Consider the following 25,413-nt stretch of genomic DNA (forward strand, 5'->3'; position numbering starts at 1 on the left):
TAACAAGGTCCACCTGGTTCCAGTCATGACCGGGAGTACATTGAACTATGGAACATATCACATAACTATGTGGAAAGTCATTTAACACTTAGATGTGGAGCAATTTCCTCCGAGGGTAGTGAATATTTGGAATTATATATCCTGAGTATTGTGGAGGCTAGATCACTGGAGTAGGATTTAAAGAGGAGGTAGATTGACTTTTCAAATATCTGGGGTGAGGGCCATGCGATGCTGGCATGGAAGAGGAAATGAGGTCTAGGGCAGATCAGACCCAAACTTAAAGAATGGTGAGGCTGCCACCTCCTATTTCTTAGATTCCAAGGTTCTCCCCATCTCCATGTTCACACTAGGGCATCACAACAATTTTCAGGCCTCGAAATAGGATCATACTAGGGCAAAGGTTTGGGAAACACTGCTGTCTACCCTCTTTCAGAAACTTAACCAAGCGTCTATTCCTCTGCTTCAATGCCCTCTGTCTCTAATATTCTTACCTGTAAACAGAAGAGGACGTACTGGATGTCTTGAAACAGTTAAAGGTGGATAAATCCCCAGGACCTGATCAAGTGTACCTGAGAACTCTGTGGGAAGCTAGAGAAGTGATTGCTGGGCCTCTTGCTGAGATATTTGTATCATCGGTAGTCACAGGTGAGGTGCCGGAAGACTGCAGGTTGGCAAACGTGGTGCCACTGTTTAAGAAGGGTGGTAAAGACAAGCCAGGGAACTGTAGACCGGTGAGCCTGACTTCAGTGGTGGGCAAGTTGGTGGAGGGAATCCTGAAGGACAGGATGTACATGTATTTGGAAAGGTAAAAACAATGACTGCAGATGCTGAAAACCAAATACTGGATTAGTGGTGCTGGAAGAGCACAGCAGTTCAGGCAGCATCCAACGAGCAGCGAAATCGATGTTTCGGGCAAAAGCCCTTCATCAGGAATAAGGCAGTGAGCCTGAAGCGTGGAGAGATAAGCTAGAGGAGGGTGGGGATGGGGAGAAAGTAGCATAGAGTACAGTGGGTGAGTGGGGGAGGAGATGAAGGTGATAGGTCAAGGAGGAGAGGGTGGAGTGGATAGATGGAAAAGAAGATAGACAGGTCGGACAAGTCCGGACAAGTCAAGGATACAGTTACTGAGCTGGAAGTTTGAAACTAGGATGAGGTGGGGGAAGGGGAGATGAAGTCCACATTGATGCCCTGGGGTTGAAGTGTTCAGAGGTGGAAGATGAGGCGTTCTTCCTCCAGGTGTCTGGTGGTGAGGGAGTGGCGGTGAAGGAGGCCCAGGACTCCATGTCCTCAGCAGAGTGGGAGGGGGAGTTGAAATGTTGGGCCACATTGGGGAGACTGGGCGCCTCCTAGCAGAGCGCTTTAGGGAACATCTCCGAGACACCCGCACCAATCAACCAAATCGCCCCGTGGCCTATATGGACTTCAGTAAGGCGTTCGACCAGGTTCCCCATGGGAGACTGATTAGCAAGGTTAAATCTCATGGAATACAGGGAGAACTAGCCATTTGGATACAGAACTGGCTCAAAGGTAGAAGACAGAGGGTGGTGATGGAGGGTTGTTTTTCAGACTGGAGGCCTGTGACCAGTGGAGTGCCACAAGGATCGGTGCTGGGTCCTCTACTTTTTGTCATTTACATAAATGATTTGGATGCGAGCATAAGAGGTACAGTTAGTAAGTTTGCAGATGACACCAAAATTGGAGGTGTAGTGGACGGTGAAGAGGGTTACCTCAGATTACAACAGGATCTGGACAAGATGGACCAATGGACTGAGAAGTGACAGATGGAGTTTAATTCAGATAAATACGAGGTGCTACATTTTGGGAAAGCAAATCTTAGCAGGACTTATACCCTTAATGGTAAGGTCCTAGGGAGTGTTGCTGAACAAAGAGACCTTGGAGTGCAGGTTCATTGCTCCTTGATAGTGGAGTCGCAGGTAGATAGGATAGTGAAGAAGGCATTTGGTATGCTTTCCTTTATTGGTCAGAGTATTGAGTACAGGAGTTGGGTGGTCATGTTGCGGCTGTACAGGACATTGGTTAGGCCACTGTTGGAATATTGCGTGCAATTCTGGTCTCCTTGCTATAGGAAAGATGTTGTGAAACTTGAAAGGATTCAGGAAAGATTTACAAGAATGTTGCCAGGGTTGGAGGATCTGAGCTACAGGGAGAGGCAGAACAGGTTGGGGCTTTTTTCCCTGGAGTGTCGGAGGCTGAGGGGTGAACTTAGAGGTTTGCGAAATTATGAGGGGCATGGATAGGATAAATAGACAAAGTCTTTTCCCTGTGGTCGGGAAGTCCAGAGCGAGAGGGCATAGGTTTAGGGTGAGAGGGGAAAGGAATAAAAAGACCTAAGGGGCAACTTTTTCACGCAGTGGGTGGTACGTGTATGGAATGAGCTGCCAGAGGATGTGGTGGAGGCTGGTACAATTACAACATTTAAGAGGCATTTGGATAAGTATTTGAATAGGAAGGGTTCGGAGGGATATGGGCCGAGTGCTGGCAGTGGGACTAGATTGGGTTGGGATATCTGGTCGGCGTGGACAAGTTGGACTGAAGGGTCTGTTTCCATGCTGTACATCTCTATGACTCTATCACCCTTTGAAGAACATTGGAACTTTTTTTGTGATGGAAGTGCTCTGTGAAACATGTTGATTTATTTATTAAAAATAAAAAATCATGATCTTATATTACACTTTTTTTGTTTTTCTTAAAATGTAAGAGTCTTAAAACTCCTGCTTGAAATGGAACATTCTGTGTCCCTGACATATAGGCTGGAACTTTGTGATTACCCAGCTCAAATTAACCCCTGGATAAAGGTGTTTGAGAGTCATCCATCACTTTAATCCATTTTCCTGCTACTTTCTTGTAAATGAATATGTGCTGAATAGGTCTATTCATTCTGCACTCCATAACTTGAATTTTTGCCCTAGATTCTTTTTTACCACTTTGGTTAATTTCAGCAATTACTTAAGATTATGGACCATAGATTACAGTCTTCAGCCATTCCGATTCACTCCATGAAATAGCAAGAAACAGTTGAAAGGTATTAAACTAAGGTCAAAGAGCCTCTCAACATCATACTCTGATGGTGAAGAATTAATTGTGTCCCTGACTAATTTTTTCCAGTATAGCAGCCTAATGAGTGGAAAATTACCCAGGTTTTTTGATAAAGAGTAGTACATCCCCAATTTAGCCAGTGATTCTCTGTCTGTATGCTGTAAACCATCAGCACGGTAATCAAAGGTGTTGTTAAGTCTCTACAAGCAGCACTTGCCAACAGGTTATTATTATCTATTCAGCGATGCCCCAATTGGATTTGGCAGGACTATTTGACTCCAGACTTCATTCAAAATTTGCACCACACATGGACAAAAAGCTGAATTTCAGAAGTGAGAGTTTTTAGGTTGCAGATAAAAGATGGCTGTGGTTGTTGGAGACCAGTCATCCCAGTCCTGCTACATCATTGGAGGAGTTCCTTGTGATATTGTCCAGGGCACAAACATTTTCAGCTCATTCGTTAATGATGTTTCTTCGATCATAAGGCCAGATGTTGAATTGTTCACTGATGATTGCATGTTGCTTTGTTCCACATATAACCTTTTGGATCATTCTTCCTCATCCACTCAGATCTGGGCAACATTCAGGTCGATATGATGGCAAGTATCATTGCCAAGATCCAAAAGAATGATTCTCTCCAGCATGCGAGAATTTATCCAAATCCTCTTGACATTCTACAGGAATCTGCATCAATATCCTGTTGGACATCATTCAACAGAAACTGGACTGGGCTAGTCATATAAATAACCTGGGTTGAAGAGCAGTTAAAGGGTTGGTTTTCTTCAGTGATTAATTGACTTGTCGACTTCCCAAAGGCTTTATGTCAAAGGCACAAATCAAGAGGGTGATAGAATACTCCTCAGTTGCTTGGATGGTTGCAGTTTCAGTAACAATCAAAAAAACTTGTCACTGTTGTGGATGCAACAGTCCACATGATTGACATGCCATTCACTACATTATTCATTCTTTCCCAGCACCACCAGCACACAGTGTTTACAGTACACACCATTGACAAAATACAATGCAACAACTTTAAGGCTTTGTAAAATAAAGCCTTTTGAACCTATAACTACTAACATCTAAAATAAACAACGGAGTCATTTATTAGAGAGATGTTGGGCTATAGGCATTGTCATGTTAATGGGAATGTTAATCCAGAGAGCCACGCTAATATTCTGATGATATGAGATCAAATCCCATCATGATAGTAAAAATTGGCATTTACAGGGTGGCACGGTGTCTCAGTGGTTAGCACTGTTGCCTCAGAGTGCCAGAGTCCTGGGTTCAATTTCAGCCTCGGGAAACTGTCTGTGTGGAGTTTGCACGTTTTCCCCGTGTCTGCATGGGTTTCCTCCCACAGTCCAAATTTAGCATGGCTAAATTGACCATAGTGTCCAGGAATGTGTAGGTTTCGTGCCTAAGTCAAAGAAAATGTAGAGTAATAGAGTAGGGGAACAGATCTGGGTAGGTTTCTTTTCAGGGTGTTGGTGTGGACCTGTTGGGCGAAATTACCTCTTTCTACACTGTATGGATTTTATGAAACTATGAAAAAACTGACCATATTGATTGTTGTAAAAGTCCATCTGGTTCACTAATGTTCTTCAGGAAAGGAATCCTGACCTGGTCTGCCTTACATATGGCTCCAGATCCATAGTAATGTGGTTGACCCTTAACTACCCTCTGGGCAGTTATGGATGGATTGTAAATATTGGCCTAGCAGGCAACACTGACATCCCATGAATGATTTTAATAAAAAGAAATACCCGTGTCCTTCAAGTTACCTTCCAAGTACCATCTTGACTTCATTGTCATTGGTTCAAAATTCTCGAGCATTTTCTCTAACGATCTTATGGGTATATATCTCAGACTGCAGCAATTCAACCATGCAGCTCACTCCAACCCACTGAACGGCATTGAATCTTGCCAATGTTACCCACATTCCATGGATTGAATAAAAAAAACTCATCATTTTGTAAACAATTAAAATACAAGTAACTAATTACTTTTACTTAATCAAGCATTGATTTTTTTTACTGTAGAAAATTGTTCATTAACCTGGTGTGTAAAAAGCTTTTCTAAAATTAGCAGCTAGTCGAGTACTGTGACTGCTAATGAATTAATAGTGTTTTAACCTAAACGGTTTATATCTTCAGTCATCAAATTTAAAGAAACACTGAATTGTTGAAGCAAAAGTACATACTGAAAACATGAAAAATCATAGAATCCCTGATGTGGAAGCAGGCCATTTAGCCCATCGAGTCCACACCAATTCTCCAAAGACCGTCCTATATCTACCCATCTCTGTAACCCTGCATTTCCCATGGCCAATCCACCTAACCTGCACATCTTTAGACTGTCGGATGTAATTGGAGCACCTGAGGAAACCCATCAGTTCAAAAGAGAGCTAAATAAATACTTAGAGGAAAGATTTTAAGAGCTTTGGAGAAAGCGTGGGGCATTGGGACTAAATGGACACCTCTTTCAAGATGTCGCTTAACAGTTCTGTATGACACTACTGTATACGGTTTGGTTTGCTTTTGGCAAAGCTTTGATCCAGGTAATCTGACAGTGATGTAGAGTCACATTTCTTGTACTCATCACGAAAACAATTATTCAAGTTTAAGGTTGTTTAAAACATACAGAAGGAGTAATGTTAATACTCTCAGGCATTACTTGTGATAAGTTAATTTAGGTAAGGAATATGAGGGGCATGGATAGGATAACTAGGCAAAGTCTTTTCCCTGGGGTCAGGGAATCCAGAACTAGAGGGCATAGGTTTAGGGTGAGAGGGGAAAGATATAAAAGAGACCTAAGGGGCAACCTTTTCACGCATAGGGTGATATGTGTATGGAATGAGCTGCCAGAGGATGTGGTGGAGTCTGGTACAATTGCAACATTTAAGAGGCATTTGGATGGGTATATGAATAGGAAGGGTTTGGAGGGATATGGGCCGGGTGCTTGCAGGTGGGACTAGATTGAATTGGGATATCTGGTCGGCGTGGACGGGTTGGACGGAAGGGTCTGTTTCCATGCTGTACATCTCTATGACTCTATGAATGCAAATGGATGAACTGAGAGGGGCAGGGAATTAATGGTGTTTCTTAATTAATGATGTAACGAGATATTCCTTTCTTCTTTTTTGCACTTTCTTATTTGTTTTAGATTTTTAGTACTTATTAAAATTTTGTCTATCGTTATGTGTTACAAGCATAAGGAAGCAAGAGACTCCTTGGGGGGAGAAAGGGGCAGAGTAGTAAAGGATTCTAAGGGGTGCAAATTCACATCATGTTAAAGTAGGATCTTGGATCTGACATCTTTTGTTTGACATATCCTACACTCTTCTGCATGAAAGTACTGCCATGCATTGCTGGAAATGCACACTATTACAGCAAGAGCAATAGCATTTTGGGAATCTTAATGAATGGAGATAAATGACGTATCTTAAACAATGAGATTTAGGATTTGAGAGGAAATACGATCATGGAGAAGGATTATTTGGAATTTTGATAGTTTAGAGATGCTTAAAGTCATGTTTACATAGGGTTGATGCAGTGCAATGTTTCGTATTGATTGGAGCGTGAAAACTAGAGGCTAAGATTTAAGGTGACTGACAAAACTGCTAACAGCGACGTAAGGAAAAATATTTTAACACAAGAACTGGTTATGATCTGGAACGCGCTGTTAGAAAATGTAAGGAAGCAGATTCAATCTTTAGAAAAGGAATTGGATAAAGACCAAAAGGAAACCCATTTGTAGGGCTGTGGCACTAACAACATTGCACTTGCAAAGATCCAACATGTGATCAATCAGGTGAATGACTTCCTATGCTATAAACATTATATGATTCTGTAAATTTTGATCAAGAAAGAAATAGAGGAAAACAATGGATACTATTAGTAGAGACAAAGAGATAGAAAGGAAAATTAATAAGAAAAGAAATCAGTGCAATTTTTTTGTATCTCTAAGTATTTGTTGCATGTCGAACAATTACATGTTCCCTTTCAGGACCCAAGTGATTTGATTGGCATTACATTATTAATTATCATGTTATTAAAAGGCTACTTGCATTCTTTATTACACATCCGACATTTCTGATTATCATGAAAATCCACAACTTCTTAAAGATAACAGGAAGCTAACAATGCAATGCCATTTTGAGGCAGTGGGACAAAGTAAATTGGCCAATAAGCTGAAGAGATTTCGACTTGTGATGCATCTAGTTCTTCTGAACTCACCTTTTGTTTTCAAAGATGACTTGACCCAATGTATCACAGCAAGAAAGTAGTGTTCTATTTTACTCCACATTCGATATTAGAGGAATTAAATCAAAACCACTCCAGTGCATTGTATGTATGTACTATACAGTTAAATGAAAGTCAGTCTGCAACATTGATTTAGATGCGCAATTACAGAAATTACAATGATTTTATTCTTAATTGCTGTGAACTGTGGTTATTACTATTGATATGTTCCACAAAATTGCTTTTAATGATCATTTAAGTGTGAAATACAGATAGCAGTTTAAACCACAGCTTTTTTTAAACAATTGATGTTACACTTAAAGATAACTGCAAATATATTATCAATACTATTATTGTTCAGAAATCTATAATGAAATATTTGGATTATAATACAAAGGAAATCAGTATTCGAAAATCTCCCATCAGGAAAAAATTGAATGCTACCTAGACAATAAGACAGAGTGGCAGAAATAGACCTTTGGACTATTGTGTCGGCTCCATAATTCAATGAGATCATGCCTGAGCTGATAATCCTCACTTCCACTTTCCTTCCTTTTTCCCATAACCATTAATTTCCTTATTGGTTAAAAATATGTCTATCTAGCCTTGCTAATTACAATGCCACACAAACAGTAATAAACATAATTGGTAAACATAGCATATTTGAAAAATCATGAATCAATAATCAATCTGGTTAGAAATTGTCAATTTGAATATGAAGTAGATTAGACCAATTAATGAGTGACTGGGAACTTGAAAGTTTTAGGAGTAATAAGATAAAAGGTGGAGATACTGAGGCAAGAAGTATGAAGATAACAATCTGTATTGCTAAGAATTAGACATGTTTGAAAAAGGTAAAAACCTGAACTTCTGACTTGCATTCTGTCATGACATTATATTCTGTGTCGTTGCCACATAATGAGTGGCAAATGTAATTTAGTGCAGAGAAGAATGAAATGGTTCATTTTGTAGGAAAACAATGCAGTGAAACAGTATAAAGTGCCCGATTCTAAAAAAGGATGCATGAGTAGAGGGAAGCGGCTGCATATATACATAAATCATTGAATATGACAGGACTAATTTAGTGGCTAATAAAGCATACAGCACACTTGTATAAAACACAGGTTTGGTTTTAACTAACTGTAACATGCAGTTCTGGATTTCAAACCTTAGAAAGGATATAAAGACATTATATGGGTGCTGAAAGGATGCACAAGAATGCTTCAGTAGATAGATTAGAGGTTGGGACGATTTTCCTTGGAGGGTATAAGGAGATTTGATGAGGCTATTCAACGCAAGAGCAGATGGGAAGACATTAGGGAGCACGGGCGTAAGATCATTAGCTAAAGAAAAAGTGGCAACCTGAGGAAAACCTTTATCCACACACTGAGTGATTAGGACCTGGAATGTGTCTCAAAACTAGTCCCTTTTTTTCCAAAAGCTGTTCCTTGGCTCAAGGAGACTCTGCCTTGATTTTTTTTTCAGAGGAGTAATAAACCAGGCCAGGTTCCAATCAGTCTGGTTTGGTACAGAGATGCAAAGGATTTTGAGAGGCCTTTTTTTATATGTAAATAGATGAGACTTTAGGTCAAAGTGGTCATGTTTTAGAAGTGACCTGTATAAGTAAAAGGGTGTGGTCAACCCTTTAGCTGAGCTGAGCTGAGCAGTTTTAGATCAGTCTTGAACCGGAAAGTTCAACAGGAAGCTGTGTGGAAACTCTCTCTCTTTCTGCCCTTCAACTTCAACCTGTAAGCATGTGTTCCATTTATACTGGGTTTTGAAGGGAGTTTGCTTATTGGGACTGTTGTGTATATTCTGAACAGCATAAGTAAGTTTAGTTTGATAAGTTGAGTTCTGTAGAGGCTCTTTATTCTGTTCTTTGTCTTTCATTGTGTAACTTTGTGAATAAATTTTTGTCTGTTTTAAAATCTAGTCGTCAACCTAGCTATCTTATTCCAGATAATTTTCACTGTATACTTACCAAAACAATTTGCAAAGTTATGGTCTGGGGCTGCCTGCTTAAGAATACTTTGAGTGGTCTGGCCTAGTCCAGAACAAATGCGCAACATGAGTGTGTGATGGAGGCAGGTTCAGTTGAAGCGTTTGTGCGGAGATGGATCATTATTTGGAAATAAAAATGTATTGGACAATGGGGAGAAGTTGGGGAATGGCATGAGTGAATTTCTCCTTCAGAGAGCAAGTATAGCCATAAGTGGCTTCTGTTGTTATCAGAAACACTTATTCTTTGCTCAAACCTCTTAGAAAATAAAAAAACCTGAATGTTAAAGTGTGTGCTTATTCCCAATAATCGTAAAATCCCAACATTGCAGGAAGAGGGTGTTCTACCTAAACAGTCCACACTGACCCTCCGAACAACATCCCACCCCAATCCTTCCCATCTACCCTATCCTTGTAACTCTGCATTTCCCATGGCCAATTTACTAACCTGAACATCGTTGGACTGTGGAAGAAAACTGGAGTACCCAGCAGAAACCCACGCAGGTCCGGAGAAGGCATGAAAACTCCACACAGATGTTCACCCAGGGCTGGAATCAGATCCAGGTCCCTGAGGCAGCAGTGCTAACCACTAAGCCACTGCCCAATGTTCTTAATAGTCTTGTGCATTCTATAGTCATAGAACTGATTACCTTAAGATCTCTAATATTTCATGTTTAGATATTTGAATTGTTTCTTATGGTTTACATCTAATCAGTTTTCGAAGAAATTTGTGTGTTAGTATCATTGGGTGTTTTGAACATTTGTAAAAGAATCAGTGACTGAATAAATGAGATCTTCTTAATTATGCCTTTCTATATTTTCCTGCAATTTTATCCCACTCCTCCATTTGACTTGTTTTAAGAATAATGCAAACTTTAAGTTTAATTTTTTCAATATAGGTTCCATATTCAGAGTGGGAAAGCATTTTTCAAGTTTCTTTGTATGTTTGTTGCTGTGGTATTGCTGTGTGTTAACAAGCATTTCATTGTGGTTTTGCCCCCTTAACTTGAAAAGCAAGGTGACTAACCGTTCAGTGCATTAAAATAATATATTTTTGCCTACCATCAGGAGCTCACTAATACAGAGAAAGATCAAACAATTCAGAAAAAGTCAGTCTGAATATGGCAAGGCTGCTGGACTGCTAAATTTAGGAAACTCATGTCTTTGCTCTAAACTTCAAAGTGGTATTGAGTTTAGTTGTTTAGTTTGTAGTTTGTTTCAGCTGTTTGAGGTGGAGAGACACCATATGAAGAGGAAACACTGAAATTGGCTAAAAGGCATTGGTAGTAGCAGCTCTAAAGTTTGTTCAAGGGCCTTAGTGTGGAGATGGTGATAAATTTTCACTGAGGTACTGGGTGCGTGTAAGGATTTTGCTGGGTAAAAGAAGTGTTATGATTTTGTGTCTTTTTCATGTGTCTGTTATTGGTATCTGTCAACCTTTACACCTAGTTTGATTAATTCATGCTCTTTCCCTTTGTTTAATAAAGATTTTACTCTTTATGTTAAATGCACACTGGCAAATTTTATGAATATAGTTATTGCATGACCTACATAGTGTTTTAAAAATAAACAAAATTAGGATGTGGATCGAGCAAGTCAGTTATTAAAAATAATTTGTTCCAACAAATATCTTGAGCAACTATGATTCAGAGAAAGAGACTACTACTGCACTAAGTGCCCATAGTTTTTACTCTAGGTTCTGACATGTTCATTATTAAAATTAGCAGGGAAACTAAAAGCAGTTAGCAGTTAATTAACATAGTACCTCCCAGTGAAGGTCACAGTTCCAATGAAAGGCCTCTGAAATAAAAAGGTTAACTTTTCTCTTAGCAGAAATGCTGCCACATCTGAGTATTTCCAATATCACAACTCACTGGGGGTAGCAAGCTACAAATCAAGTCCTGCTATTTCTGGGTCATCATAAAGTTAAACATTTTAAAATAAATATGCAAAATTCCCCAAATAACTTCACTTTCAGATCCAGATTAACAAAGTCAGAACTGGGTTTCAGAACATAAAAATTGGAAAGTCAAATTGCAGCTATATAAAATTTTAGTTAGGCCACATTTGGAGTATTGTGTGTAGTTCTGGAATAATATGGAGACTGTGGGAGGGTGAAAAGAGGTTTACAAGGATATTGTCTGGATAGAGTGTATTAGCTACAAGGAGGAGGTTGGACAATATTGGATTGTTTTCAGAAGAGCTTTGGAGGCTGACGGATGACCTGACAGAAGCTATATAAAATTGAGAAGCATGGATGGGGTGATCAGTCAAAGTCTTTTTCCTAGGTGGCATAGGTTTGTAGCTGAGAAGGGAAAGTTTAAAGGCGGTTTGAGAGGCAAGTTGTTTTACACAGAAGGTGGTTGATGCCTGGAACAGGCTGCCAGGGGAAGGTGATAGAGCAGATATGACAGTAATGTTTAAGAGGTATTTAGACAGACTCATGAACAGGCAGGGAACAGAAGGATACAGACCACGTGCAGGCATTCAGGATCAACTTAGAATGGCATCCTGGTTAGTGTCATGGGCCGAAGAGCTTGTTCCTGTGCTGTATTGCTCCCATGTTATTTGGGACTATTTCAGACCCCATTCTTTTATCTTTTCTACATTTGGTTCAGTTTTGGTATTTGTAACATATCAATTAATAGCTATCTCTTTATTCTGAAGAAACCGTCAGCAATAGCTTGTAATAAACTAATATTTAACCTGCTTTAACAAAAGCTTACTGTTGTTCTACTTTAAGGTGAGTCATACAAATTAAAAAGAGGGCTAACAAGCTATATTAATTCACAGTTCACTGACTGTGCTGCGAACATGCCTGATAATTTAAAGGGCGGCACGGTGGATCAGTGGTTAGCACTGTTGCCTCACAGCACCAGGGTCCCCAGATTCGATTTGGTGTCGACTGGTTGGACCGAAGGGTCTGTTCCCACACTGTCGGGAATCTAATCTGATCATGTCACTCCTCTAGCTGAGGTCAGAATTTTCTGCTGTTCTGACAGTTTCTACATCACTTGAACGGAGAATGAGAAATAATGGCCTTTCAGATTTGATAATGCATAATTTATTGCTCCAAGTTCAGTTATTAAGACAACTTTTGTGTCCCTTAGTCTTGTGTATAAATCCCATTGTAGGATTTCAGCTCAGAAAGCAAGGTTGATGCATCAGTGGTCACTAAAATAGTGTTGCATTATTGGAGATCCTGTCTTTTAGACAAGATAGGAGCCTGCCTGCCCTCATTAGTTAAGATAAATATTCATTGGCATTATTTTGAAGAATAATTATCCCTGTTGCCATGGTTAGTTATTTCTTCAAAGAACAATCACAAAAACAAATTATCTAGCTATGATCAATTTATTTTTTCAGGAATAGTTTTGAAACAATTGGCTGCTATGGTCCTACCAATATGATTGTAACATCCATTCAATAAATACCTAATTGTCTGCAAAACCATTTTGAGAAATCCAGGGGTCACGAAAAGCACTATGTTAATCAAAGTCTTTATTTTGCAAGTTGGCCTGAACTTGTTTGCTTGCTGCTGGTAGCTTGATGTAAGTCAAAATTATTTTAAAGTATCATTTAGTACAGGCATTAAATAGTTGTATTACAAACTCATTTCACCTGAGGTTTAAATGACCACTGATGTGTTTGCCTAACTATCTATGGTCATAAGATCATAAACTAGGAACAGGAGTAAGTCACATGGCCTCTAAATTGATATTTCACAGAAATGTTTTTTTTTCAACCAAAGCAATCACTAGTACTTGTGCATTAGAATACTGTTGTCCTCTTCAGGTTTTCCTTTTAATATCTCTAAACCACAAAGAAATCCATAACATTCCAAACTTAATGATTGTAATGGCTATTCCATGGAATAATGAAGGCAGTATGGAGATCATATAATTATATCTGCAAAGTATGATGGCTGTAGCCTAGTCAGCATGGGATCTGTTCAATTGGCCCTAATGTTGTCATGTTCAGAGAAGAAGCAAACTGATCAATATCAGCAAGCATCCTAGTTATTAAAAGCAGATTAAAATTGGCTATTAGCTTCACCACTTCTGATTTTCTAATGTGCCTGATGTGGCTAATTCTAAACAAAACCGGAGGGAGATGTAGAATATGTTATCAATGATGAGATTGATAGATTGGATTTATGCTGTGTTCACCGATATCTTAGTTGCAAGTAAATCTGGGGCAATTTTGGCAAATGCCTTTCAGAGTTAATTTTATAATCCATTTTATAAAGATCATTAAACAAAATTCTTGTGGTTTTGTTACAATTAGCATGAAATACCTTAATATAGTTTGCTTGAATGTACTCATCAGTAACTTTCTCCCCACTTATCAGCATTGATAATAAAGAACTACCTCTAAAGTTTCTCTTCAGTCATCATCTATTTACCTTCAGTATGAAAGTTATTTCTTACATGTGTAGAATTATAGAATCACAGAATCATAGAAGACTGAAGAGGTCCTTCAGCCCATTGAGTCCGCAGTGACAAAAACTAAATCTACACTCGTCCAACTTCCCAGTATGTTCTGATATTTTAAGTGCTAATGCAAGTAGTTTTTAAAGGTTGCGAGGTTTCCCGCCTCAACTACCCTACAATACAGACACCACCCTCTGGGTGAAAAGACCTTTGCCCAAATCGACTCTAAGCTTCCCCTTTTCATGTTAAAATGATGTCCCCTTGTTATTGATCCTCCAGCTAAGGGGAATAACTGTTTTCTATCCATCCTGTTCAAATCCCTCACATATTTATACATTTTATCAGGCCCCCTTCAGCCTTCTCTGCTCTAATGAAAATAACCTGAGCTTATGTGGTCTCTCTTTAAAGCTAAACTGCTCCACCCCAGACAACACCCTGCTTAACCTTCTCTGCAACCCCTCCAATGCAGACAGCTCCAACATAACCTCCCTGTTTTTATAATCTATACCTCAACTAGTAAAGGCAAGCATCCTGTATGCCTCCTTAGCTCCATATTCACCTGTCCTGCCACCTTCACAAATCTGTGGACAAGCACCCTAAGATCCTGCTGTTTCTCTGATCTAGTTATGTCCGATGATTCATTTGAATAATCTCTTGTCTGGCCATCTGTTATGTATTTTAACCTGCTGGTAGAGTCCAAACACAAAAGTGAACGTTTTCCCACAGTGTGAGCAAGGATGAATTGTCTTGATTTTGTTAAGACTGCCTTTCTGGTCTTTCCAGCTTGCCTTTGGATGTTTGAGAGAAGCAATGCCCTTCCTCCCAGGTATTTCTTTATTGAGCATTTTTCTCCCAGTCTGCCGCTTCGCCTGATTGCCTTTCAGGTGTCCTTGGAATCTTGATCTTGGCCTACTTCAGAGACTGTGTCTAAGTTAAAGTTGTGAATACATGACCAACTTTAGGGATTTTATTATCAGTCACAAATAATCCATGCCCACTCCATCTGAGCTGGGGTCTGATGTGTCTTTCAAGTAGACTTTTTTGCTTTTCAGAGTACCTCAATATTTAACATTTTGTCTTCCCATGATGTTCTGAATGCGTCTTATATGGAAGCTGCTGAATATTTCTGGCATAGTTTGTTCATGTCTTTCAAGCATCAAAAGAGGACAAGTGTTGCTACAGTCTATTTAATAAGAATAGATTTTGTTTAAAGTTTGATACCTTGGTTCCTCTGATCTCTTTGGGAAATGAGCAAATGTTGAGTTCACCTTACAATTCTGTTTGCTGTCTCATTATCAATGCAAAACTTTCTTAAGACTGCTTCTAAATAGCTGATGCTTCCTGCACTCTTAAGCCTTGTGTCACTAAAGTCACTTATACACACAAAGCATCATAGATTTTGAAACTGTCTTCCGCAATAGTTGGATTAATTGATCATTTTAAATTTGAGATGGATAATTTTTTGTTAAGCAAAGGTATTCAGGCAAGGCTATGGACTTAAGCAACAGATCAGTCATGATTTCATTGAATGGTGGAATGGGCTTGCGGGGCTGAATGGCCTACTCCTGTTCCTATGATACTGATAGTAAATAGGTATATTTAGGTTTGGTAGTAATTAGTCGAATGTCATTGCTTAAAGTAACGGTTTGTCCAAAGTAGTAAATCGCCTTTGAAAAACAGTGCATAATCCTTTGAAGATGACACTTAATATGACACAAGGACACAGTGATTGGGGGAAAAAGCAGTTTCTGTATCAGCTGTATTTTGCCTGGTTACCGCCCTCAACAACAATTATTGGCTTGGCAAAGGACAAGAGTCAAGTTTGTGTCAACTAACCACTACCTTTATTAGTTTGTTTAAAAGAATATACAGTTTGGTTAGGAAAAGGCTGACAACATGGATGCAATTCATACAGTGCTAACATCTAAGCACATACCCACTAAGTTTAATGTTCCTGAAAGAGTCAACAAAAATAAAGGCTAATCCGCAAGAATAAAAGCTCATGCTGGCCAGGTGATTTCTCTCAGATCTGGAGCCAGGTGATTTCCCTCAGATCTGGAGCCAGGTGATTTCCCTCAGATCTGGAGCCCGGTCCACACTTCCAAGTGTCGGGGCCACGACTTCACAAAGGTTGCTTTCCAGAGTTTTTGCTGATGGTACATCAAAATCCTTCATTTTTATCCTTTTTCCCAAACTATGGTGTCTTGTTCTTGTTAGTTCTTAGCTGATATGAGGGCTGGTGTCTTTCCACGATAGGGTCACTCCAAGGACACTTTTAGGGTAACCTCTTTACTCTTCCTCCCAGTAAAGACTTATGTTAACCTTAAAGCTGGTCTGATTGAAGCCAGTGGCTGAGGCTCTGGTAACTTCAGTTCACAAGCTTTCTGTTTTTAATGTGTGAGCAGCCCCTGTACAACAAGTGATACCTTAAGAATTTCAGTCACGTGAAGTTGAAAAGATTCCACCTTTTCTGAATTGGTGTATTGGATGCAAATTCCATCTCTTTCTTACTCATTTAGAATATGCAGTAGGGATCAAGCTGTTTATCTAATAAGTCAATGTTGGTCCCAAAGATCCATTTGACTTTCATCCTATCTACTTATCCACCTTCTCTTTGAATGCATCTCTGCTATTTGCTTCAATTACTCTGTGAAAAAGGATTCCATATTCTAACCACTATCCAGGCCAAGTATATTTTGGTAATAGGTCACAAGCTTTTTTTGTAAAATGTAGAGCTAGTTATTTTCTAGTCGTTACAGTGTAAAGCAGAGAAAGCCATTCAACCAACTCATTGTAACTGTGCCGAGTCTTTGATAGAGCTACCAAATTTGTTGTGTGCTGCTTTCTTTTACCCTAGTCCTGTAATTTTTGTTTTGCTCCAAGTATTTATACAATTTCTTTTTTTTTTGAAGGTTGCCCTTTTAGGCTGTGCATTTCAGATCACAGTCACTTTATAAATAAAACAACAAATCTTTCTCTCATGTTATCTCTCATTCTTTGCCAATTAGTTGAAACATTTGTCCTCTGCTCATTGTTCATTCTGCCAGTAGAAGCAATTGCAATATTTAAACTTGTTAGAAAGTAAAATTATGGATAAATATTGGTATCCATAGGGCTGAAAGAACTCGAAGGCACAGCAAAGGGGAAAAAAAATCAAGATCTGAAAAAAAAATGCAAAAGGGACTTGGGAGGCTATCAAGTACAAGATTTTACAATTAGGTCATACATATAGTTGTAATCAAAGAGAATGTAGACTCTTCAAAAACAGCTAGAAGTAATATGGAAGTAAGGAACTGGCAGACTTGCTGAATAATTTTATCTCAGTGCATCACAGATCGTTTCAGACCTTTACCTGTACATCTCTTGTACAATTGCTCATATACTTTTTAAAAACTTGAGTTGAATCTCCATCATACTGTAAATAGAATTGCATATAAAAGTAAGACCGGCCTTTTCTGAGCTCTCCTGGAAGCTTGAACTTTAGCACAAGAGTATGTTCTGACCTCAATCAGATGTTCCTGCTGGAAAGCAGAACGAGATTCATAATGTTATTAATTACTCTGATATTTAAATTTGTTTCATAGGCCATAGCCAAGTAGCTTTTGTTAAAATGTAATAAATCTTTTCATAAATATTAGCTATCCTCTGTTTTAGTGGTAGATTGAATAGTGTTCCACAGAAAAAGACAACTTGATTTGTTATGAATTAAAGAATTTAAATAACATTCTATTGGACAAGTGTGTTTTTTCTCTTCTGAACGCCAAATCTAAGATAGCACTCAGAAAGATGGTTGCTTTATTTAGATCTCTTCACATTTTCAATCCTTGTTTGAACTTAGAATTAATATTGCGCTGATTATTTACGAAAGATTTTTTATATAAAAGAGAGCTATTCAAGATTCACAAGAATTTACTGAAAGAGAAATGGAATATTTAGCTATACTTCTTTAGCATGTTGTTGAGACCGCATCTCATGTACTGCACAGCTTTGGCCTCCTTATTTAAGAACGCATTATGCAGAAACATATGAATTAGGAACAGGAGCCCCTCCAGCCTACTGGATCAAAGTCCAGTCAGATCATGGCTGGTATGTTCGTTATGAATTCCACTTTCCCATCTAATCTGATAATATTTGATTTACTTGCCCATCAAAACTCTGTCTACCACCAAATAAAAGTATTCAGTGAAATAATTCAGCAAAGGTTCATTTTGCCTGCTCCCTGTGATTGGCAAGCTTATGAGGAAAATTTTATCAGAATGGGTCTGTATGCTTTGGAGTTCAGAAGAATGAAGGGTGATCTTGTTGAAAAATACAAGATCCTGTGGGGCCTGGACAGGGTGGATTCTGAAAGGCTGTTTCCCTGTGTGGGGCAACTAGAAGGAGGGTACTCAGTTTAAAAATAAGCAGTCCCTCAGTTGAGATCGACATCAGGAGGACATCAGCCTGAATCTCTGGAACATTTCTTTTGTTGAACTGATGTAATGCTATAGCATGTTTGTGATAACTGACACAAAAAGATAACCCACTTAGAGTAACATATTATGGTCGACTCTTGATTAAAGTTCAGCTAAACATACAGTGCTCTTACTGCTGCTACTGGAACACAGATTCTGACTGATATTTACCAATAGAATTTATTTTCACTTGCAATGCCATGATTTTTTGTTAAATCATTATGATGTTAAGTTCAAACTGATCCCATACATTTTTCTCTTGGGTTTCATGTATTGTTTCAAATTATCCTCTGCTGTTGTATTCAGCCTTGCTCATTCAACAATGAAAAAGATGTGGATTCCTGTATTTCCTTGTTTATGCTAAAATGCACTTAATTGGACCACTTCTAAAAATTCTGGTGAAGTTAGCATAGAAATCCAAATAATTTTGGATGTAAGGGAATTCCCTTAGCAGCGTTTGTCTCAGATCAGTTAGCCAGAATGGTTTGATCTTGGGACATTCACACAGTGCCTGAGTGACGACTGAACTGATTTTGTTTTAATGTGGTCAGATCACAGTTAATTCATTATTTGAGGTTTCCTCATACAATTAAACAAGCTTAGAATATAACTCAAACCTATGAGGCATTGCTACATGCAAAATAGTTTTCAGAAATTTGTTACAGAAAAGTAGAAAATTAATGTGCTTCATTATCATGGCTTATGGTGTTGTTTAACCATTACATTGTTGTGTCTTCCTAGGTGATGGTTTTTGTGCATGCAAGAAATTCAACTGTCCGAACAGCCATGGTTCTTCAAGAGATGGCAAAAAACCAGGGTGATATCATGTACTTCTTACCAAACCAAAGCGCAGACTATGGCTTGGCCGCGAAACAGGTATGCCATCAAGAGAACCTTCAACTGAAAGAATATATGAGCATATTCACTCATATGCCTGAAATTCCTGATTGCAATGCCAGCAGCACCCTTCAACACTGACTACTCCACAGCTTGTGGATCAGTAAAGTAGGCCCCTCATTAGGACCAGGTCGGCAGGTAAAAGCACTATTTTGTGTCCATCTTTGACACCTCTTTGTCCCATGTCCTCCAAAACTTTGGCCTTCGCTTGCTCTTCTACAAATAACGAACAAGCATCTGTGTGGTGCAGCACAGAAAGAGCCCAAATATGGCTTTCTGTAGTCTATTAAGCCTCCATGCACTTGGTTGTATCAACTGCCACATACTGAACTTTAGAAGAGACAATTCATTTGTTTTGTAAGGGGCAGGTGGAAGTACTAACTTGATTGAGTTTTGACAAAAAAACAAAGATGGGTTATGAAGAAAGTGATGCTGATGTTGCATTTAAAAGGTACACAAAATAGTACAATTACAATTTAAGTTAACTTTTTAAAAGTGTGATTTGTTTTATATTTGTAGCGTTTTTCTAAAACTTCAAAGCTTAAATGATCCCAAAGTCTTTTTTGTTTTGTCATTGAAGAATATAATTTGTTCTTGTTTCCTCGTTATTCAGTTGATGCTAAAGTAGATATTAGTAACTGCGAACCTCCAGCTGTCATCAATTATGCATATTTGTTACATATTTCAAATTCTAAGTTGGTAAAATTTCTTCATACTCCAGTGCTGATGTTCTATAACTAATCAAATTGTAATTTTTTAATGGTCTCTCTAATAGTCCAATAACAGAACCCTAAGCATGATGATAATCGCTGAGCTTGAACTAAATGAAGTGAATAATTCTACCTCATTTTAACTGTATTATTTCCACTGCTTGTCCATTATCTTGAGGCATCTTGGAAAATAGAACAGCATCTTTTGGAGAAAGCATGGCCAAATTTCAAAATGGGCAATTCTTATCTATCTTTTTTAAGGAGGATACTTTACCTCAGTGCGTGAAGTGGCAGCAGAGAAATTGGGTGGGATAGAAATATGGAAGAGACACTTCAATTTGCCGATTTCCATGCATTACTGGCTATACAGCTGGTCTACAAGACAGAATGCAGGTTCAATTCTCATACTGGCTGAGATCATCACGAAGGTCCTATCTTCTTGAACTTGCTCTTCTCTATTGAGGCATGGCGACCTTCAGGCATGGTGATTTGTTTAACCTCTCTCTAATGAGAGAGCAGTCCTGTGGTCCTTTGAGACTTTGGCGACTTCACTTTTACTCATGTTCCAACTTATTTTTAAATTTATATTTTCATCGGATGTGGGCATCATTGGCAAGGCCACCATGTATTGTCCTTGAACTGAGTGGCTTATAACACTACTTCAGAGGGCAGTTAAAAATTAACCACATTGCAACAATAGGTTGGATCAGGTAAAGAAAGCAGATTTCTGTCCTTGACAAAATGACAAAGTGAACCAGATGGATTTTTATAAAAACTGATTAGTTTCATGGTCACCATTACTGATATAACTTTATACTTTGGATTAAATTTAAATTCCACTAACAACTGCAATGTGGTTTTAGTCCATGTCTCCAAAGTATGAGCATGGACCTTTTTTCGATTACTAATCCAGTGATATTACCACTACAGCATCATCTCTCCCCCCCATACTGTATGCCATCATATTCCCTTTCAAATAGACTTTAAAATTCAGTTTATAGTGAATGAGTTCCTTTAATTTAGCATTTTGTTTCTGCTCATCACTTCAACCTTCAAACGTTCACTTTGAATGATTCTGGGCCCAAGCAGAATTACATCTCGATTTTTTTCTAGTGTGCTCCTGCTGGTTGTGGCATTTTCTACCTATTGTTTTCACTAGACAGAGTTGGAGATCACAATTGTCAAATCTTGTGGCATCCATCACCAGTATTAAAATTGCAGTGACAGGCCATTTTAGAACAATCTTGAAAACAAGATTGTTTTCATCAACTTATTCAGAGATGTAGGAGACAGTAAGGACTGCAGATGCTGAAAGCCAGAATCAATAGATACGAAGCTGGAAAAGCGCAGCAGGTCAGACAGCATCCAAGAAGCAGGAAAATCAATGTTCCGGTTTAAAATGTTGACTTTCCTGTTCTTTGGATATTGTCTGACCTGCTGTGTTTTTCCAGCTTCACATCTGTTCAGACATGTTATTGCACACCTCTGGAGTAAGTGAGGCTCTAACCTTGGCCTCCTGGCAAAATTTTAAAAAATAACATTTTAATACTTGTCAGTGTCCATATTATACAATGTAGCCAAAAGTGAAGCAACGTATTTCAAAAAAAGAAACAACTGCATTGCCGGAAATCCGAAAAATAAATTGCTGCAAAAGCTCTACTTTCTCTCCATATGTTGCCTGACCTGCTGAGTTAACATTTCAAATCCAGTGACCCTTCTTCAGAATGTATTTCTTTTGGTTAGGAGTTGATCTAAAGGAATAATTTGAAACTTTTACAGCTTACTCATAGATGTTCACCATCAATAGCAGAATTGAAGCTGACATACAGTGAACTCACCAGTGAGCAAACCAATCAAGATTGTACAAGGGGTGCCATTCAGTTGAGCTACTCTCCTTTCAGATGTAGAAAAATCAATATTAGCTGCAACATCATTCAAAAAACTTGCACCAGTAATAGTTTACCACAATAAATCACAATAACAAATGCATTAGTTTAAATGCTCTGGTTTCTTAATAGATCATAAAGTCTATGATGTTATTCAATAACTCTCTATTCAGAAATATATACAACTATCATTTGTTCCTTTTCTTTATCCAGCTGCATCAAACTATAAATGATTAATTAAAGTAAGTCAACCCCGGAAGCTGTTTTCAATTGCTTGTAAATAACAAGCACTTAAATTTGAGCCTTTAGCTAGCTAACCAGTGCAGATGTTTAACGGGAATAGAATTGAAACCAATGAAACTGACACAATTCTAACTTTGCACGCTGCATTCTAATTCTGTCACAAACAATAATGAGAACATATAAACAATTTATTGTGCAGGCTACGGTTAGCTAAATGGATAATGTTTTTTCACTTATTATTGCATTAAAAAAACAGCAAATACTGTACAATGAACAATTTATACAACAATAATATGTATTTATATAGCAACTCTAACACAATAAATAGCCAGAAATCCTCACAGAAGTATTACGAAACAAAAGGAAGAAAGACAGTTAGGGAAGCAGAGTGGCATTAAGGAAGGTTATCCAGAGCTTGGGGCTTGGCCAACTGAAGGCACAGCCACCAGATAAAGTAATTACAGTTGTGGCTGCACAAGACACCAGAATTAGAGGCGTATAGATTTCTTGGAGGAAAGGGAGAAGCTATGGAGGAATTTTAAACCAAAGGGAGAATTATAAAACCAATTGTTGCTTGACTGGGAGTCAGTTTAGGCCAGTAAGCACAGGAGCAATAAGAGAATGTGGAGAGTTTGAAAAGTGTGATCTCAGAGGGAACGTAGGAGTCCTTACTCATGTCACTGACAATATGCTCCAGAGGGCTGTGGGTGCTCAGACATCAAGTAAGATCACAACACAGATTGATACATTTCTAGTTGCTAATAATGTCAAGAGACCTGAAGATAGCATGGGAATTTAGCATTTGGTAGGTTATCAGTCATGACCTAGAATATCTGAGCAGGCAGGAGGCTTTGAACAGCCTACTTTTGCTTCTATTCCAAAAATGGGACTTGTTACAAATTAAGTTAGAAGCAGCAGAGTTTTGAATGCTCTCAAGTTCATGGAGGATAAAATATGGGAGATCACTTGTTGAACAGAGAGACCTAGGGTGCAGGTTCATAGCCCCTTGAATGTGATATTGCAGGTAGACAGGTTGGTGAGGAAAGCGTTTGGCATGCTTGCCTTCATTGGTCAGTGCATTGATTTTAGGAGTTGGGATGTCATGTTGCAGCTGTACAATACATTGGTCAGGCCACTTTTGGAATACTGCGTACAATTCTGGTCACCCTACTTTAAGAAGGATGTTGTTAAACTAGAAATGTACATAAAAAATTTACAAGGATGTTGCTAGGACTGTAGGTTTTGAGTTATAAGGAGAGGCTGAATGAGGTGGGATTTTTTTCTCTGGAGCATCGGAGGTTGAGCGGTGATGTTATAGAGGGGCATAGATAAGGTGAATAGCAAAGGCCATGGTAGAGTTAGGAGACTGATTTATCCCTGAGTTACCTTTTCAATTTTGCATCAACATAGTGTCACAGTCACTTTGTATCAAGGAGTTCAAAAAGGCATGATAGGTTTGAGAGTTCAGATCCCGTGCTTTTTCTTTCATAGATGTGGTTGTCACCAGCTGGGCCAGTTATGTACAAGCAACAGTGGATGGACAGTGATCTAGTCCAAGTCAGAATGATGTTAGAATGGATAACCATGATTGCTTAAATATTTGGCTTCTTTTTTTATATATAAATGTGGAATAAGAAAAGTCTGATATTAGTATAAGAACCAAGATTGTTGTATTGTTATAAAAACCCACCTTGTTCATTGATGTCCGTTAAGGACAGCATGTTTCCTGCCTTAACTAGTCTGGCCTTTGTGACTAATCTCTGATCAATATGGTTGATTCCAGCTTTTCTTCTAACATGTCTCAATGAACCACTCCATTGTTTTAATGTGGGCTTTGCTAATAGATAACATCCTGATCATTTATTTATAAGCAAATGGAACCTTTATTTGTGAACAATTTCATTCAGTTTGATGAACGTTATGATGGGAGAGGAGTTGCTAAGTATCAGAAGCTTCATATAAATATCACTGTAAATACTCCTGTGTGACTGGATAAAATCTCATGGCCAAAAAGATTGGAGTCAATAAGCTGCAATTGTCATTTCTATTTTAATATTAGTTTTGTTTTATCAATTTGGTTGCTGGAGCTTTTGTTCTTTTGGGATGTAGAATTACTATTTTTTTTAAATTATCATTTATAAATAATATGGCTGATTGAAATTGAATCAAAAATTGACTGATATAGAAGTGCCCTCATCTAATTTATTGAGCTGTTTTTTGAATTTAACATCTTCACATAATCGTAATTATTATTTTACAAAAGTAGCACATTTATGTATCAATACATAAATGTATGTCTCAATACATGTTTATGTCTCAATACATGTTTGAGCAATAATCCAATCCTAAACCCTTTTTCATTATTGTGCATTTTAAGTGTGATGGTTTACTTGCTCATTGGCTCAGTACTTTGGAAGCATTCATTGTAACAAACAGTTTAAAAATCCTTGTTACCGTTTTGCAGAGAAATTAATTGGACTTGCACTGTAAATCCAAGACATTCTGAACTCCTAATTGAAATTAACGTAAATAGTGAGTCTGATTTACATTGATACGGTAAGTCCTTCAATGGCAGTAATATGGCGCTCTATAATCTCTTACTTTCGCTATATTTCTCATTAGCAGAGTTTTCACTTCAACACTTTAGTTTGGTATTCAAATATCAAAAGATACCTATAAATGGAGATAAAATATGGAAAGCAACGATATTTTGGTGGAAAATAAGTAAGAAATTAAGCACTTGGGATTTATAATACTGATAGAATAATGTGTACTCCACAATTTTACTATAATAATCCCTACAGATCTTTTATTTAACAAATGAATGCTAAGCTTCATAAAACCCAAGAAGGATAACCATTATCCAACTGCTTGGAGCAGTGATAAGTAATGAAATGCTTTGCTGCATTGTTACAAATGTCAAATACATCTTGGAGAGAAATGCAATACTGTGTTGTGTATGACAGTGTTATTTAACTGTTACCTGCAATGCTAACAATCAGATAACCATTGGCATTGCAATTACAAATGTTCAGGAAAGATATAGGTGATTTATGGAAAGTGTTCTATAGACATATTAATGTGAAAATGGTGTCAGAAGGCGGAGTAAAGCTAATGGGTTCAAAGATGAAGGCAAATCACATGGTTGAAGCACTAAATGGAATCTCTTTTTACCAATAAAGAAGTTGCTGCCAATGTCAAAATGAAAGAGCAGTGAATTGGATAGGCTAAAAGCTGGCTGGACATAAAGTTCTTAAATCATGAGGAATGGCTCAGATGTACCTGAGGATGCTGAGAGAAGTAAGAGAAGTAGGGGAAATGCAGGAGCACTGATAATAATCTTCCAATCTTTTTCCAATACGGATAGCTGTAGTAACAGAACTGGAGAATTGCAAGTGTTACAACCTTTTGCATATATGCACAAACTGCTTCAGTATCTGAGGCGTTGTAAATGGTACTAAACAATGTCCAGCGAATAAACCACTGCAGACCTT

General features: G+C 38.2%; 1 protein-coding gene across 3 annotated transcripts in view; it reads left to right on the forward strand.

Moving 5' to 3' along the window:
* Positions 1-25,413, forward strand: part of ascc3 (activating signal cointegrator 1 complex subunit 3) — a 550,255-nt gene that overhangs the window by 195,194 nt on the left and 329,648 nt on the right. For all 3 annotated transcript variants that reach the window (XM_072553139.1, XM_072553156.1, XM_072553148.1), the window contains exon 14: positions 18,925-19,059. In XM_072553139.1, the coding sequence (XP_072409240.1) occupies positions 18,925-19,059 (135 nt within the window). The remainder of the gene's footprint in view (positions 1-18,924; positions 19,060-25,413) is intronic.

This window comes from Chiloscyllium punctatum, chromosome 3, assembly GCF_047496795.1.
Source record: "Chiloscyllium punctatum isolate Juve2018m chromosome 3, sChiPun1.3, whole genome shotgun sequence".
Taxonomy (NCBI): domain Eukaryota; kingdom Metazoa; phylum Chordata; class Chondrichthyes; order Orectolobiformes; family Hemiscylliidae; genus Chiloscyllium; species Chiloscyllium punctatum.